This window comes from Coregonus lavaretus (genome assembly GCF_964263955.1).
Source record: "Coregonus lavaretus genome assembly, chromosome: 5".
In the NCBI taxonomy this organism is placed as follows: domain Eukaryota; kingdom Metazoa; phylum Chordata; class Actinopteri; order Salmoniformes; family Salmonidae; genus Coregonus; species Coregonus lavaretus.
In genome coordinates this window covers 18,680,552-18,698,658 of record NC_139992.1, presented here as the reverse complement: position 1 = coordinate 18,698,658, position 18,107 = coordinate 18,680,552, and the positions used below count along the sequence as shown (strand labels likewise).

General features: G+C 44.1%; 1 protein-coding gene across 3 annotated transcripts in view; it reads right to left on the bottom strand.

The window, feature by feature from the left end:
* LOC311128999 (nck-associated protein 1-like) overlaps positions 1 to 18,107 on the bottom strand; it is a 71,993-nt gene that overhangs the window by 10,554 nt on the left and 43,332 nt on the right. For all 3 annotated transcript variants that reach the window (XM_084161232.1, XM_084161233.1, XM_084161234.1), the window contains exons 18-23: positions 11,520 to 11,639; positions 9,454 to 9,593; positions 8,480 to 8,611; positions 7,033 to 7,251; positions 5,470 to 5,600; positions 4,989 to 5,086 (exon numbers count right to left, since the gene is read on the bottom strand). In XM_084161232.1, coding sequence (XP_084017358.1) covers positions 4,989 to 5,086; positions 5,470 to 5,600; positions 7,033 to 7,251; positions 8,480 to 8,611; positions 9,454 to 9,593; positions 11,520 to 11,639 — 840 coding nt within the window. The remainder of the gene's footprint in view (positions 1 to 4,988; positions 5,087 to 5,469; positions 5,601 to 7,032; positions 7,252 to 8,479; positions 8,612 to 9,453; positions 9,594 to 11,519; positions 11,640 to 18,107) is intronic.

The following is an 18,107-nucleotide window of genomic DNA, read 5'->3' as shown; positions in this document are numbered from 1 at the left end:
ACAGGAATAGGGAGATTTACAGTACATACAGTGCATTCAGAAAGTATTCAGACCCCTTCACTTTTTCCACTTTGTTACGTTACAGCCTTATTCTAAAATTGATTAAATTAACTTTTTTAACTAATTAACTAATGAATCTACACAAAATACCTCATTATGACAAAGCGAATGTATTAAAAATAAAAAACAGAAATACCTTATTTACATGAGTATTCAGACCGTTTTCTATGAGACTTTAAATTGAGCCCAGGTGCATCCTGTTTCCATTGATCATCCTTGATGTTTCTACAACTTGATTGGAGTCCACCTGTGGTACATTCAATTGATTGGACATGATTTGCAAAGGCACACACCTGTCTATATAAGGTCCCACAGTTGACAGTGCATGTCAGAGCAAAAACCAAGCCATGTGGTCGAAGGAATTGTCCGTAGAGCTCCGAGACAGGATTGTGTCGAGGTACAGATCTGGAGAAGGGTACCAAAAAAATTATGCAGCATTGAAGGTCCCCAAGAATACAGTGGCCTCCATCATTCTTAAATGGAAGAAGTTTGGAACCACCAAGACTTTTCCTAGAGCTGGCCGACTGGCCAAACTGAGCAATCAGGGGAGAAGGACCTTGGTCAGGGAGGTGACCAAGAACACGATGGTCACTCTGACAGAGCTCCAGAGTTCCTCTGTGGAGATGGGAGAACCTTCCAGAAGGACAACCATTTCTGCAGCACTCCACCAATCAGGCCTTTATGGTAGAGTGGCCAGACGGAAGCCACTCCTCATTAAAAGGCATATGACAGCTCGCTTGGAGTTTGCCAAAAGGCACCTAAAGGACTCTCAGACCATAAGAAACAAGATTCTCTGGTCTGATGAAACCAAGATTGAACACTTTGGCCTGAATGCCAAGCGTCACATCTGGAGGAAACCTGGCACCATCCCTACGGTGAAGCATGGTGATGGCAGCATCATGCTGTGGGGATGTTTTTAAGCGGCAGGGACTGGGAGACTAGTCAGGATCGAAGGAAAGATGAACGGAGCAAGACAACGCAGGAGTGGCTTCGGGACAAGTCTCTGAATGTCCTTGAGTGACCCAGCCAGAGCCCGGACTTGAACCCGATCGAGCATCTCTGGAGAGACTTGAAAATAGCTGTGCAGCGATGCTCCCCGACCAACCGGACAGAGCTTGAGAGGATCTGCAGAGAAGAATGGGAGAAACTCCCCAAATACAGGTGTGCCAAGCTTGTAGCGTCATACCCAAGAAGACTCGAGGCTGTAATCACTGCCAAAGGTGCTTTAACAAAGTACTGAGTAAAGGGTCTGAATACTTATGTAAATGTGATCTTTTAAAAATATTTTTAATACATTTGCAAACATTTCTAAAAACCAGTTTTTGCTTTGTCATTATGGGTTATTGTGTGTAGATCGATGAGGAAGAAAAAAACAATTTAATCCATTTTAGAATAAAGCTGTAACGTGACAAAATGTGGAAAAAGTCAAGAGGTCTGAATACTTTCCAAATGCATTGTATATATAGAGAGATAGAGAGATAGAGAGAGACCTGAGCTGTGAGGGGATTATTTGGGGAATTAACTAGGGCTCCTAATTCCAAAGACTTCCCCCTTCGTTCGAACAACAGGAAAAGGCCCTTACCATCACCAGATGTTGCACTATGCTGTGATCTTACAACGTATGTGTCCCAAATGGCACCCCATTCCTTATATAGTGCACTACTTTTGACCAGAGCCCTATGTAGGGAATAGAGTGCCATTTGGGATGCAGTCAAAAACAATTCGAGGCGTATCATTTTTAGTGATGGTGTCTTGGCGCAACGAGCCAAAGGATTGTTTTTGAAATGTTGAGACAGTCATGTGCGCCGCTCGCAATGCCTCACATGTCGTCCATTCCTTCAGTTTGCTTTGAGAGTATTCGCCAAAAACGTAATTTGATGACCACGGCTCGGTGTGTACAGAGACTGAATAAAACCAAAGCTTCATTCCTACATCTGATTGTGAATCAGATACCAAACTTATTTTCTTTTCACAAATTGCATTCAGATGTGGAGGGAAATGTTCGCATGTTAGAAAATCATAGATATGTGCCAGAGCTACGTTGACACACTAATGTGTGCTCTAGGGACTAAACAAACCAATTATATTATAATCCAAAGACCCGTTTGAAAAAACATTCAAAATATTTTGTTAGTCTGCGGCGATAAAATAATCTAACATTGATCATCATTCTTTAAGTAAATGACATTCCAACAAGAACTCTTCCACAACAGTTTTGCAACACTAACAAAGACATGCGTGTCATGTAATGCATATCTATAAGCACTGATTTTGGTCCTAACCATAGTACCTTTTCATCCCAGTTAGATTAAATCTAATCAAAGAGACTTTGCAGCTCTAAAGTGCAACACTATCCAAATAATATGCCACGGAACGCAGAGGTCTACGTATGTTCAGTACGTCTATTAGAAGTAATTTTGGTGCAGATGTAGGTTTATCAATAGGCTGGCTAGCTGCTTTCCTAACACTTACCATAAACCCATTTTGTCCCAGTCTTGTATACTGAACAAAAATATAAAATGCAACATGTAAAGTGTTGGTCCCATGTTTAATGAGCTGAAATAAAAGATCCCAGAAATGTTGCATATATGCACAAAAAACGTATTTCTCATTAATTTGATGCACAAGTTAGTAAGCATTTCTCCTTGCAAAGATAATCCATCAGCCTGACAGGTGTTGCATATCAAGAAGCTAATTAAACAGCATGATCATTACACAGGTGCACCTTGTGCTGGGGACAATAAAAGGCCACTCTAAAATGTGCAGTTTTGTCACACAACACAATGCCACAGATGTGTCAAGTTTTGAGGGAGTGTGCAATTGGCATGCTGACTACAGGAATGTCCACCAGAGCTGTTGCCAAAGAATTTAATGTTCATTTCTCTACCATAAGCTGCCTCCAACGTCATTTTAGAGAATTTGGCAGTACGTTTAACCGGCCTGCGGGATCGTCTGAGACCAGCCACCTGGACAGCTGATGAAACTGTGGGTTTGCACAATTGAAGAATTTCTGCACAAACTGTCAGAAACCATCTCAGGGAAGCTCATCTGCTTGCTCGTTGTCCTCACCAGGGTCTTGACCTGACTGCAGTTCGGCGTCGTAACCGACTTCAGTGGGAAAATGCTCACCTTTGATGGCCACTGGCACGCTGGAGAAGTGTGATCTTCACGGATGAATCCCGGTTTCAACTGTACCGGGCAGATGGCAGACAGCGTGTATGGCGTCGTGTCAGCGAGTGGTTTGCTGGTGGCGGTGGGGTTATGGTATGGGCAGGCATAAGCTTGCCCATACCATAACCACTGGGCTCCTGATTGGCGCAGAGGTCTAAGGCACTGCATCTCAGTTCTTGAGGCGTCACTACAGACCCCCTGGTTCGATTCCAGGCGCACAATTGGCCCAGCGTCATCCGGGTTTGGCCGGTCTAGGCCATCATTGAAAATAAGAATTTGTTCTTAACTGACTTACCTAGTTAAATAAAAAAAATTAAATAAAAAAGCTACAGACAACAAACACAATTGCATTTTATCAATGGCAATTTGAATACACAGGGATATCGTGACGAGATCCTGAGGCCCATTGCCGTGCCATTCATCCGCCGCCATCACCTTATTTTTCCGCATTATAATGCACAGCCCCATGTCGCAAGGATCTGTACACAATTCCTGGAAGCTGAAAATGTCCCCGTTCTTCCATGGCCTGCATACTCACCAGACATGTCACCCATTGAGCATGTTTGGGATGCTCTGGATTGCCGTGTACGACAGCGTGTTCCAGTTCCCGCCAATATCCAGCAAATGGTAGTCACACTCCAGATACTGACTGGTTTTCTGATCCACGCACCTCTGTGACCAAACACCATATTTGTATTCCCAGTCATGTGAAATCCATAGATTAGGGTCTAATGGATTTATTTCAATTGACTGATATACTTATATGAACTGTAACTCAGTAAAATCTTTGAAATTGTTGCATGTTGAGTATATATTTTTGTTCAGTGTAAGATCTAATCAAAAATATTTTGCTGACCCCACAGAATTCCATGGTCCTCTTTTTAAAATATAATTCTTATTAGTTACCAAAAATTATGTGAGGGTAGGGAACCTGATCCAACGTCAGTCAGTCAGCAGTAAGAGGTTAGCAGTAACCCACAAGGCCTCTGCTCTGGGAAACACCTCATTAAGGAATAATGAAGAAACAACAAAATTGCTCCGCTGTGGGTCTGGTTCTGTTTCCAGGGGAAAACTCAGCTTCTGGAAAGAGCCTCTAACCCCTATTGGCTCATACAAGGAAGTATCTGAAATGGCACCCTATTACCTATATAGTGCACTACTTTTGACCAGATCCCATAGGAGACCGCCATAGGGCCCATGTCAAAAGTAGTACACTATATAGGGCAGGGGTGCCAAACATACAAGTCTAATCCAGCCCGTGGGTGGTTTGAGTTTTTAAAAAAATGAATAAATAATAATAATCTATTTCTTTAAAATGAGTAAAACCAAATCGAAACGCTGTAGAAATGATAATGGACCTATATTCATACAGTTTCTTGACTGTCCAGCTCACTGGCAAGGAAATATTTAAAAGAATCAGTGCGGCCCTCTGGACTTCATTGAAGACCAAATACGGCTCCTCGGGCAAAATGATTTTGACACCCCTGATATAGGGGATAGGGTCTCATTTTGGATGCACACTAAGAATTAGAGAAGCGAGAAACCAGGGTCGTGTTCATTAGGCACCAAACGGAACAAAGTGGTCCTAAATTGGGGTGGGACTATTTGGACCAATAAAAAAAAGCGTATTTTCATTTACATTTTGCTACGGCGGTGTGCCCTAATGAACATGACCAAGCCTGCCCTGGGTTAACCCTGGATTACCTCTGGCCCGCGACCTTTAACCCTTGACCTCCATGGCCCCTGTGACCCCTCACCTTGAGCTCAGCCACCTGGGAGGAGATATGCCACATGAGACTCTCACTGAGGAACTTCATCCCGTAGGGCCCCAGCAGCTCTGACAGTGACCGCATCTCTGAGAAGAGGAGAAGAAGATAGGAATAAGATGACTTTATTGTCCAATAAATGTCCATGAATGTCCAATGGAAATTTGGTGTTCTGCTTTAATCCAACACAAGCTCATGGAAATGTTCTGTCATCTTCTGTATACTTAAGGTGCTTTATTGTCAAATGAACATCCACAAATGTTCAATATACATGTGTTTTTGTTTTATCCCAACCCTTCCGACATAAGATGATGGAAATGTTCTGTCAGTGATTCCTTCTGTCATCCAACACAGCTATGGCTATAAACAAGCACTGTTTAAATATGCTAGATAGTAAATCATAAGACTCATACTCTCAGTAACATAAAAGTATATTGGTGTCTAAAAGGACAGTATAACTAATTAAGCTTACCTGAGATATCAGAGTATTCCTCTGCATTGAAGGTGAGCTCGTTCTCCGTAGGCAGGTTGACAAAAGCCTTCATGGCTGGGAAGTAAGCTATGTGTCCGTTACTCACTTGGCGCAGTAAGGTCTCCAGATACCTGTAGTACAGAGAGAATGTATGGTGGCTGTGTGATTGAATGGAAGGCATGATCAAGGCTGGGATTCAAACCAATCCAGATTAACAACCTGCACACTGCAATATACTTTAAGGCAATTTCTCAGATGTTCACAGAGATCACGTTCACCACGGATGTTGGCTCAAGCAGAAATCCCCATTCAAACTCAATCGCAGTGCACAGGACATTCACTTGCATTTGTTTGAATCAAGGCCCAAATCTGTTATTCACTGACAGGTAGAAAGAGGACATTTATATTGTTTTGTGAATGTATTGCTTGTACCAGTTGGTGTAAAGCAGGGCTGCCAAACCCTCTTCCCGGAGATCTACCGTCCTGTGGGTTTTCAGTCCAACCCTAATGTAACACACCTGCTTCTACTTATTAGCTGCTCAACAAGACCTTAACTAGCTGAATCAGATATGCTAAATTAGGGTTGGACTGAAAATGTACAGGACAGTAGATCTCCAGGAAGAGGGTTGGACAGCCCTGGTGTAGAGGCTGGTGATGGTGGGCTAGGGTTAAGGGGGTTAAAGGGGTTAGGAGGTTAGGGGTTAAGGAGTTAGGGGGTTAAGGAGTTAGGGGGTTAAAGAGTTAGGGGGTTAAAGAGTTAGGGGGTTAAAGAGTTAGGGGGTTAAAGAGTTCAGGGGTTAAGATTAAGGGTTTAGGGTGTTAAGGGTTTAGGAGGTTAGGGTTAAGGAGTTAGGGGGTTAAGGAGTTAGGGGGTTAAGGAGTTCGGGGGTTAAGATTAAGGCTTAGGGTCTTAAGGGGTTAGGGTGTTAAGGGGTTAGGGTGTTAAGGGGTTAGGGTGTTAAGGGGTTAAGGAGTTAGGGTGTTAAGGGGTTAGGAGGTTAGGGTTAAGGAGTTAGGGGGTTAAGGAGTTAGGGGGTTAAGGAGTTAGGGGGTTAAGGAGTTAGGGTGTTAAGGAGTTTGGGGTTAAGGAGTTCGGGGGTTAAGATTAAGGTTTAGGGTGTTAAGGGGTTAGGGTGTTAAGGGGTTAGGGTGTTAGGGGGTTAGGAGGTTAGGGTTAAGGAGTTAGGGGGTTAAGGAGTTAGGGGGTTAAGGAGTTAGGGGGTTAAGGAGTTAGGGGGTTAAGGAGTTAGGGGGTTAAGATTAAGGTTTAGGGTGTTAAGGGGTTAGGGTGTTAAGGGGTTAGGGTGTTAGGGGGTTAGGAGGTTAGGGTTAAGGAGTTAGGGGGTTAAGGAGTTAGGGGGTTAAGGAGTTAGGGGGTTAAGGAGTTAGGGGGTTAAGGAGTTAGGGGGTTAAGATTAAGGTTTAGGGTGTTAAGGGGTTAGGGTGTTAAGGGGTTAGGAGGTTAGGGTTAAGGAGTTAGGGGGTTAAGGAGTTAGGGGGTTAAGGAGTTCAGGGGTTAAGATTAAGGCTTAGGGTGTTAAGGGGTTAGGGTTAAGGGCTCACCAGTTGGTGTAGAGGCTGGTGATGGTTGGTTCTCCGTGACTGTCCAGATGTTGTGTCTGCTGCAGCAGCACGTTGTTGAACACCCTGGTGATATCTATCTGAACATAGTTCTCTATGCTCTGGAGCACAGTCATGTAGGCCCTGACACTGGTCAGCAGCTCAGACGGCTTGGCTATCTCCTGGGTGGCCTGGTTATACATGGTCATCCCCACGATAGACCTAGATAAGGAACAAAACAGGATCCATCAGTCAATCTAGGGCATGATGAACAATTCTTTGTAATTCACTGACAGAGATGCAGAGAGGGCATTCATCATGTCCAATAATGATATATTTGACTGTCAGAGCCAACGTTTAAGGTCAGGCATAATAGGGATCAATCAATCAATTTATCAATCACTCGAATGTACTTATAAAGCCCTTTTTACAACAGCAAATGATCCCTGTTACTGTTAGTTACATGGACTCCAGGGAGTTTGGGCGACTCTTCAACAATGTTCAACAATGGCTGTATTGTTTTCCCTAACCTTTCCATATTTCTACGTAGATAACTTGGAGGTGTGGAGCGGGCAGATCGGCTCAAACATGGCAGGGTTAAAAAACTATGGCGCAACAAGTGATAAAACGCTTTTTCACACCCTGACCGAGCATTAGGAAAATTTAGTAAATAACTAGCCACTTTTCCCTTCTGTCTGAAGTGTGCTGGGAACTGGGAACCTAAGGGCAGTAAAACTTTTATCCTGCGCTGATCTGGAGGAGCGGAGCAGGGCGGAGTGGTAAGTGGTGGTAATAGGGTATGTGTGTGTGAGCCCTCTCCTCTCTGGGAAGCACGGCCAGTGGAGAGGGGCCAGCCAACGCACCCACGTCTCTCACTCTCACACACACAGACACCCACACACAGGGGCCAGCCAAAGCACCAACGTCACAACCCTAACTTCCACAGTGGAAAATACCTGTTACTCTCCAGCACAATGTTTATTTCATTGGACCAGTCAGGCCCCATTCTGGACGCGTGTCAAAAATCACTCTGACCAAAAAAACGTTTGTCTGGTGGACCAATAAATCACAGATAAAATCATAAACTCCGGAGAGGTTTTTTGTTAAACTCTGTCTGGGGATTTTAATTAAAATGAACAAATGGGACAATGTTCCTTGATTTATAACAATAAACTAAGCCTCCTTCTTTTTGCGTGAGATGGTCAATGGATTGGTGTTCGAGGAGTAGAGGCAGGTTTTATAACTGACCAGCTAACGTTACAACACAGTGGGAAGAGAGAGAGAGAAGAGTCAGACTATATGCAGAAATTCACCCATAGCCTCCTGTGAGGATTGGTGTTTCAATAGGAGAGTGGATTCCCTGAGTTTGTGTGTGTTCGTGCACATGTGCGATCATACATACGTGTGTGTGAGCGTGCATGTGTGTGTGCAAATGTGTGTGTGTACTCACTTGGTGAAGCGTATCTCTAGGTGTGAGGTGAGGTACTCCCTGGGAGTGAAGGTGTGTTCCCATATCACCATGTTGGGTACGTAGTTGATGGAGAAACACAGCTCAGATAGCGCTGTGTGAAGCTTATCCAGGCTAGGAACACAGACATTAAAACCTCATTTCTTTCAGATTAAAGGGGAAATCTGTGACAGAGCAGATAGATTAAGTTCCTCCAGCACCACAGCTAATGTTGTTTTTACACATCCCTTTTTTGGCCCAGACCTGAATCTATATTATGCTAGCCCTGGTCATGGTCTGTTTCTATGTAGCTTACTGGAAGCTGAGAATTAGGAGTAGAGTAGTAGAGTTAGGCCTAAATTAAAGTGGAATACCCAGAGCAGGGAGAGCAAGTGATGGCAGTAAATCTTAGCATGGTATTTTGAACACACAGTGGGAAATTAAGTTGCAAAACCATGACTCATCCCAAATGGCACCCTATTCCCTATGTAGTGCATTACTTTTGACCAGTGTCCACTTGTAGGGAATAGGGTGCAATTTGGGACGCATGCAGACCATGACTTACAAAACCATCCAATAAAACTGTACTGTGGTCATGGAGAGGGGGAGGGGGACAAGTAGCCTAGCGGTTAAGAGCGTTGGGCCAGAAACAGAAAGGTCGCTGGTTCGAATACCCAAGCCGACTAGGTGAAAAATCAGTCTGTGCCCTTGAGCAAGGCACTTAACCGTAATTGTTCCTGTAAGTCACACTGGAAAAAATCGTCTGCTAAATGACAAAAATGTAAATGTCTCCGCGTCTTAGGGCTCTTTCCAAATTCGTCTTTCCTTGATTGCTCGAAATTGGAGGAGAATATCCAAGGTTACCTTCCAGTGGATGTTCCACTCCAATTTGTTTTGAGAAAGAGCAGAGAGGAAGAATCGAGCATAGACACATTGGGAAAGAGTCCCTAACCTTACTTAGTGTGTACACTACTTACTTGGTGACCAGCAGCCTGTTCTTCCTCATGCTCTCTACTCCAGGCTTCTCTCTCTCAGGCTCGCCTTTCTTCCCAGTCTGCTTCTTTGACTTCTTGTTCACCGCCTGACTGATGGTTTTGGCACAATGTTTTGGCAGCAGCTGCAACAGGAGCACAGGAGGGACAGGAAAACCCCTTTAACACCCACAGACCAATAAGGAATGAAGTGACAAATTATGTTTTCAAGGCACTTAGTTGGAACATGCACAATGTAGGCTATATCGTGTTCTATTTTCTAGGCTTGGGCGGTATACCGTATATACCGTATACCGGGGTATTTGGGAAAAAGACACGGGATGGTTTTTCAATACCATCAAAATTATTTATTTGAAGTTTTTCCAATAAATTTGAATATTTGTAGCTACTTATTAAGTTATTACCTGCAGTCAACTTGTGCAATACGTTAGGAGATAAAGCAGATTGCGTTCTTCATTTTATCTGTCACATTATTTTAAATTATGAAGCTTACCGTAGTTCCCCAGGACAGTTGAGCCAGTCACGTGTTTGTTTGTAAATAGCACAATGGGAGATATCGAGCTGGTGAGTCCATAGCGTTCTATATCTATCGGAGAGTCTCTGTTGTGCGGCGCACATGAGCTGATGAAGTTACACTTGTATGCAATTCACTACTAAATGTTTGCCATCAGATATCTTATAATGGCTTTCTGCCAGAAGTCAAAGAGCTCTGGATGAGTTATCTATACAGCTGCCATTTTGTCCCTTTGCTTCCTACTAGTGTTTTTTTTCTCCTCCGTTCTCCCCTCTGCTCAGTGTACACATGCTGCTCTTCCTTCAGTAAAGCATGCTTCACAACTTTCTCCATTTTCACAATTTCTCTCATTCACTTTCGGTTGTAAAATGTCCACACTCACCGAAAATGACATTCAGTAGCTACTAGCTATGCTTTTATATCTTTATGAGCTGGATTTGCCGGTCTTTGCAATTAGCTCATGTTCGGGTTCGCTCGTTAGCATTTAGCTAACAGTGTCCATGTGATTTTGCTATTTGTTTGTGCTAATTTTGTTAGCATTCTGGTAATAGAGGCCCAATGGGCTTTTCTTGCATTGTTAGCGCCCCCTTGTGTGCTATGCCGGTAATATCGTAAATCCCAGGATGTGAGAAGAATGGTATAACAATATGAAAATCTGGATACCGCCCAAGCCTATTTACCTGTACTGTACATGACAGAAATAGAATTATGAAAAGTATCTGACTTAAGACCTACATTGAGTCATCAGTTGAAAAACTTAAATGGCAAGTAAATAGGTCTAACATACAATACCAAAATAGAGCAGTTCCAACACACAGATAACAAGGTATGCACTCAATGTATCTTACGGTTTTCCGGACTCAGATTAGGCCTGTGTCTTGGAGACCGGCCCATCTCAGTAATTATAATAATTAGATGGTTAGGAATGACACGAGAGCAGACCCAGACCACTCCCACCAAACAGTTAAAAAATGGTAATGTTAAAATACATTACACATTTAGTAATGACAGAATGCATTTGAAACTTCACGTACAGTAAAACTTGTGTATGACTTCGGCCTAATACAATTATTTTATCGATAGGAGTGGGAAAAAAGGTGCTTGTGTATTAATAAGTACACCAAAGACGTCATTAACAATACGTAATAACATAAAGACGGCCCTTCAACAAGCCTATTTCACACCATAGACTGCTGAATTTGCAAGACAACTTTTCTTTCATTTTGACTTTGGCACAAATGAAAATGTGGCACTGACTCACCCATAGATTGGTGTTTCAGCATTGTATCAATTAAGAGTCCGGCGTTCGACTAGCCACGTGCGACATGCACGTGCAGTTACAAGCCTGCTCGAGTTAGCGGCAGGCGGACGAGCAATATTCACCATTGTATTGCGGATGAAGCATGACCTAGAATGTGAAGCTAACTGAAGCTAGCTAGCTTTAGAAAACCCTGAGCAGATCCAGCTTGTATCGTAGTATAGCCCTCTGGTCGCTTAGTGTGGACTTTGATTAATCACCATGACAACAGAACCTCACCTGGTCGCTGAGCGTGCATTGCTCGGTGCAGATGTCTGTGATGAGGTTGCGGGCCTGTTTAGCCATCTCATCCAGAAACATGTTGCACAGGGACAAGCTACGGTCGCCTATGTGGTGCCTCTGTAGGAAGGAGGGAAAAAGGGAAGACAATGTTATCCAGGGGAAAGCAGTTTGCACTATAGGAGATTGGCTGGTGGATGGTTTGGTGAACGGCTGTTTGTTAGCCTGGTTCCAGATCTAACTCCTTCAGTATTTGTCAATGCCAAACAGATCTAGGACCAGACTAGCTGTTTGTGAATAGCAAAAAGTTCTAGGTAGGTAGAGAGGTCTGAGTGAACCGGTCATTCATAGGTAGCCAACCCTTAACAGTACCCACTGACTGAACACTACACACTGCCTCGCTCTAAAACTGGTCACACACAGTCTGGTCAAACAGAATAGCTCACAGAATAGGGCTGCGGGCAGCTGAGCGGAAATGGAGGAAAACTAAACTTCCGAAGGACCTATTATCCTTCCACTCCCTCCTCTCTACAGTCTCTTCCTCTGTATCCTCTGCTAAAGCCACTTTCTATCACTCTAAATTTCAAGCTTCTGCCTCTAACCCCAGGAAACATTTTTCCACCTTCTCTTCCTTCCTTCCTTAATCCTCCACCTCCTCGCGGATGACTTTGCAAACCACTTTGAAAAGAAGATCGACAATATCCACTCCTCATTCACTCAGCCTACTGAGTCCACTGGTCCCACTCACACAGAACTATCCTACGCCTTGACCTCTTTCTCCCCTCTCTCCAGATGAAATCCTGCAACTAGTGATGTCCAGCCGCCTGACAACCTGCCTGCTCGACCCCATCCCCTTCTGGAGACCTTCTCCCATTCCTCATCAAAATGGCCAATGTCGCTCCCCTCCTCAAGAAACCAACACTTGACCCCACTGATGTCAAAAACTATAGACCAGTACCCCTTCTTTCTTCTCTTTCCAAAACACTGAGCGTGCCTTCTATGACCAACTCTCTCGTTATCTCTCTCTCGTTATCTTCTTGACCCTAACCAGTCAGGCTTCAAGACGGCTCACTCAACTGAGACCGCTCTCCTCTGTGTCACGGACGCTCTCCGCTCTGCCAAAGCTGACCCTCTCTCCTCTATTCTCATCCTCCTAGATATATCCACCGCCTTCAACACTGTCAACTATCAGATCGTCCTCTCCACCCTCTCAAGGCTGGGCGTCTCAGGCTCTGCACACTCTTGGATTGCATCCTACCGGGCAGGTTGTTCCTACCAGGTGACATGGAGGAGTCTGCACCACATGCTCTCAATACTGGTGTCCCCCGTGGCTCAGTTCTAGGCCCTCTCCTCTTTTGTCTATACACAAAGTCACTCGGCTCCATCAAATCCTCACATGGTCTCTCCTATCATTGCTATGCGGATGACACTCCCAGGTGGCGACACGCATCTCTGCGTGCCTGGCAGACATCACAGCTTGGATGTCGGCCCATCACCTGAAGCTCAACCAACGACAAGACGGAGCTGCTCTTCCTCCCAGGTAAGGGCTGCCCGCTCCAAGACCTCTCCATCACGGTTGACAACTCCTCGGTGTCCCCCTCCCAGAGTGCAAAGAACCCTGGCATGACCATCTACAACACACTGTCATTCTCTGCAAACATCAAAGCAGTGACTCTATCCTGCAGGTTCATGCTCTAGTCTACAACATCCGTAGAGGTCCTCTGTTGCTCAGTTGGTAGAGCAATGCGCTTGCAACGCCAATATAGTGGGTTCGATTCCCGGGACCACCCATACATAAAAATGAATGCATGACTAAGTCGCTTTGGATAAAAGTCTCTGCTAAATGGCATATATTACACTGAGTGAACAAAACATTAAGAACACCTTGCTAATATTGAGTTGCCTTCAGGACAGCCTCAATTCGTCGGGGCATGGACTCTATAAGGTGTCGAAAGCTTTCCACAGGGATGCTGGCCCATGTTGACTCCAAAGCTTCCCACAGTTGTGTCAAGTTGGCTGGATGTCCTTTGGGTGGTGAATCATTCTTCATACGCACGGGTAACTGTTGAGCATGAAAAACCCAGCAGCGTTGCAGTTCTTGACACAATCCATGTCTCAATTGTCTCAAGGCTTAAAAATCCTTCTTTAACCTGTCTCCTTCCCTTCATCTACACTGATTGAAGTGGATTTAACAAGTGACATCAATAAGGGATCATAGCTTTCACCTGGATTCACCTGGTCAGTCAATGTAATTGAAAAAGCAGATGTTCCTAATGTTTTGTACACTCAGTTAATTATTATAGAGTACGACCCCTCCTCACACAGAAAGCATGTCCTAATCCAGTCTAGACTACTGCAACTCTCTGTTGTCTGGGCTCCCTGCTTGTGAAATCAAACCCCTGCAACTTATCCAGAATGCCGCAGCCCACTTGGTGTTCAACCTTCCCAAGTTCTCCAATGTCACCCTGCTACTCCGCACACTGGCTTCCAGTTGAGGCTCGCATCCACTACAAGACCATGGTGCTTACCTACGGAGCAGCAAGGGGAACTGCCCCTCCCCATCTTCAGGCTATGCTGAAATCCTACACTCCAACCCAAGCACTCTGTTCTGCCACCTCTGGTCTCTTGGCCGTCCCACCCCAACGGGGGTCAGCTCCCACTCAGCTCAGTCCAGTCTTAGTCATTTTGACAAAAATATAATTAAGTCTTCGTCACATTTTTGTCATTTGAATAATGATTTAGTCTAGTTATTGAAAAAATGACAAAAACAGTGGGCAATTTTAGTAAACTAAATGCCCTTTCATTTTAGTCACATCACATTTGTATTGCCTCATTAAACCTATAGTAAGCATAAATCACTTCCATGTGCACAAACATACAGACTTGATTGTGTGTTTTGGATCATTGTCTTAGCTGTCCTGGTCCCGAGGCAGCAAAGCATCCCCAAACCATCACACTACCACCACCATGCTTGACCGTTGGTTGAAGATCTCATAACATTCAGTATCAAAAATATGCAAAAATAGAGAAGATCAGAAAGGGGGCAAATACTTTTTCACAGCACTGTATTAGAATAAATAACAATTATCTGGCCATGTAAATTCCTAATTCAGCCTACATAGATATTGCACATTACATACAAAAACAAACAGACACTCAAGCACACACACAGAGAGAGAGCGAGAATGAGAGCCAGACAGCGAGAGGAGGCAGGCACGATCACCAGATGGTGGCCGCAAAGTAGTCTCCGACCACTACTTTGTATCCTTTTCTCTCTCGCTCTCCTCCAACACTACCCTCTCTGCCCCTACTCAGATGGTAATGCGCCGTCGCAACCTTCACTCTCTCTCTCCCGCTACCCACTCCTCTTCCATCCTATCATCTCTTCCCTCTGCTAAATCCTTCTCCCTCCGATCTCCTGATTCTGCCTCCTCAACCCTCCTCTCCTCCCTTTCTGCATCTTTTGACTCTCTATGTCCCCTATCTTCCCGGCCGGCTCGGTCCTCCCCTCCTGCTCCGTGGCTTGACGACTCATTGCGAGCTCACAGAAGAGGGCTCCGGGCAGCCGAGCGGAAATGGAGGAAAACTAGACTCCCTGCGGACCTGTCATCTTTTCACTCCCTCCTCTCTACAAAACGTTCTCGAATGTTGAAGATAGAAATTCCATGAATAGAGATGACGTTATTCCTTAATCAACATGTCAGAGAGGCAGGTTTGTTCTACATAGCATATTTCTATCTGAACGTTCCAAAACGTTGCGTCCTGCTGAACGCGCCCCAGGTTGTTAGCTATAGCTAGCTAATGAGGTAACATGACTGAACAAGGTGTAGCCTAAACAAATGGTTAACGGTCCGGTCTGCAAGTAGCCAAGTTTAAGAACGTCCCTCGATATGCTTTATGAATGTAAAATGCAGCCCACCAATGCACGATAGAATAAAAAAAAAATTGCACCGGTATGGTCTTTTGAAAGGTAACCTAAGGGCTAGAATCAAGCCATTTTCTCTGAGGAAAAGAGCGGGAATTGTCTACATTGGCTACAGAACCTGTATATGAAATGCAGTGGGAAAAGTGGGAGGGTTGAGTCGAGACTACATTTACTGTTTGGACATAGGCGGCCAGAAAAAATACTTAGGCAGTCCGCCCAAGACTTTTCTATGCAGAAAAAACCCTGCCAATGGTGGAACCATATTCCCCCTGAAGCTAGAACAGCAGATTCCCCGCCCATCTTCCAAAAACATCTGAAACCCTACCTCTTCAAAGAGTATCTTAAATTAATCCCATGGCAGTTTGCTCTTTAAACGATTCAGTTTGCTCTTTTTGAAAGCCAGAGAGGGTGGGGGAGTTATGTGTTCCCCCAGGCATGGAAGACATGAACAAAGGTTGAAATTTAAAGCTGTGAGTGACAGGTCTCATTTCTCCTCGAGGCCATTGCTAACCGGCAGACGTCAGACTCTATATTAATACTGTGTGTGTGTGTGTGTTCCTTACAGAAGAGTTTCAAATGGAATAGCTTTCTTTCTAAGAATTGTTGCATTTTCATTTTTGTTGAAGTGATTATGGTCAAAGTTTTTTTACATTTAGCTGCCAAAGAAAGAAGACAAAAAAATTATGATGATCAGATGCCAAGACTGACATTTCGCTGAAGTTCTGTGACCTTGGTTGCGTCCCAAATGGCACCCTATTCCCTATGTAGTGCACTACTTTTGACCAGGGCACTATGTAGGGAATAGGGTGCCATTTAGGATGTATGAGCCCCAGAGGTGGGACCAAGTTACTATTATTTGAGTCACAAGTCTCAAGTCGAGTCCCAAGTAGATTCAGTCGCGTCAAGTCCAAGTGTGCATTTTAAGAGCAAGTCAAGTTGAGTCAAGTCACATGTTTTTTCAAGTCAAGTCTCAAGATGTAAAAAAAATCTACAGGCAACGACTTGTTCAACTACAAATCTATGTCTATTTATGGAGGCTACCAGACAGCCCTTTATTTTGTCTACAACACATTGATTATGAAATAATACATTAACAACAAATTCCAAACGGAAGCTTCACAAGTAAATTTTGACGTAGCAAAAGACCAGTAGGCCTATAGTGGCTTGCGAAAGTATTCACCCCCCTTGGCATTTTTCCTATTTTGTTGCCTTACAACCTGGAATTAAAATTGATTTTTTGGGGGGTTTGTATCATTTGATTTACACAACATGCCTACCACTTTGAAGATGAACAAATATGTTTTATTGTGAAACAAACAAGAAATAAGACAAAAAAACAGAAAAACTTGAGCTTGCATAACTATTCACCCCCCAAAAGTCAATACTTTGTAGAGCCACCTTTTGCAGCAATTACAGCTGCAAGTCTCTTGGGGTATGTCTCTATAAGCTTGGCACATCTAGCCACTGGGATTTTTTCCCATTCTTCAAGGCAAAACTGCTCCAGCTCCTTCAAGTTGGATGGGTTCTGCTGGCGTACAGCAATCTTTAAGTCATACCACAGATTCTCAATTGGATTGAGGTCTGGCCTTTGACTAGGCCATTCCAAGACATTTAAATGTTTCCCCTTAAACCACTCGAGTGTTGCTTTAGCAGTATGCTTTAGGGTCATTGTCCTGCTGGAAGGTGAACCTCCATCCCAGTCTCAAATCTCTGGAAGACTGAAACAGGTTTCCCTCAAGAATTTCCCTGTATTTAGCGCCATCCATCATTCCTTCAGTTTCCCAGTCCCTGCTGATGAAAAACATCCCCACAGAATGATGCTGCCCCCACGCTTCACTGTGGGGATAGTGTTCTCGGGGTGATGAGAGGTGTTGGGTTTGCGCCAGACATAGCGTTTTCCTTGATGTCCAAAAAGCTCAATTTTAGTCTAATCTGACCAGAGTACCTTCTTCCATATGTTTGGGGAGTCTCCCATATGTCTTTTGGCGAACACCAAACGTGTTTGCTTATTTTTTTCTTTAAGCAATGGCTTAAAAGAACAGCGCCGGAGAAGATGGCTGCCGTTTTACAGCCCTCTAACCAATTGTACTATTATGTGTGTTTTTTCGCGTTATTTGTAATTTATTTTGTACATAATGTTTCTGCCATCGTCTCTTATAACCAAAAAGAGCTTCTGGATATCAGGACAGCGATTACTCACCTCGTATTGGACGAAGATTTTTTCTTCAACGAAGCGGCCACGAAGGATATCATACAGACACCAGACAAGGCCCAAATCCCCGTCCTTCGCGTGAGAAAGAGACGGAGATATCGTGGACGTAGATCGGGGTGCCTTGTAAGGATCCGACGGCGAGCGAGTAAACTGCCTCTTCCATCAATCCTATTAGCCAATGTTCAATCATTGGAGAATAAATTGGATGACTTAAGATTACGGTTATCCTACCAACGGGACATTAAAAACTGTAATATCTTATGTTTCACCGAGTCGTGGCTGGTTAGAACGGCTGACTCCGGTAAGACAAGGGGTGGCGGTCTGTGTATATTTGTAAACAACAGCTGGTGCACAAAATCAAATACTAAGGAAGTCTCGAGGTTTTGCTCGCCTGAGGTAGAGTATCTTATGATAAGCTGTAGACCACACTATTTACCAAGAGAGTTTTCAT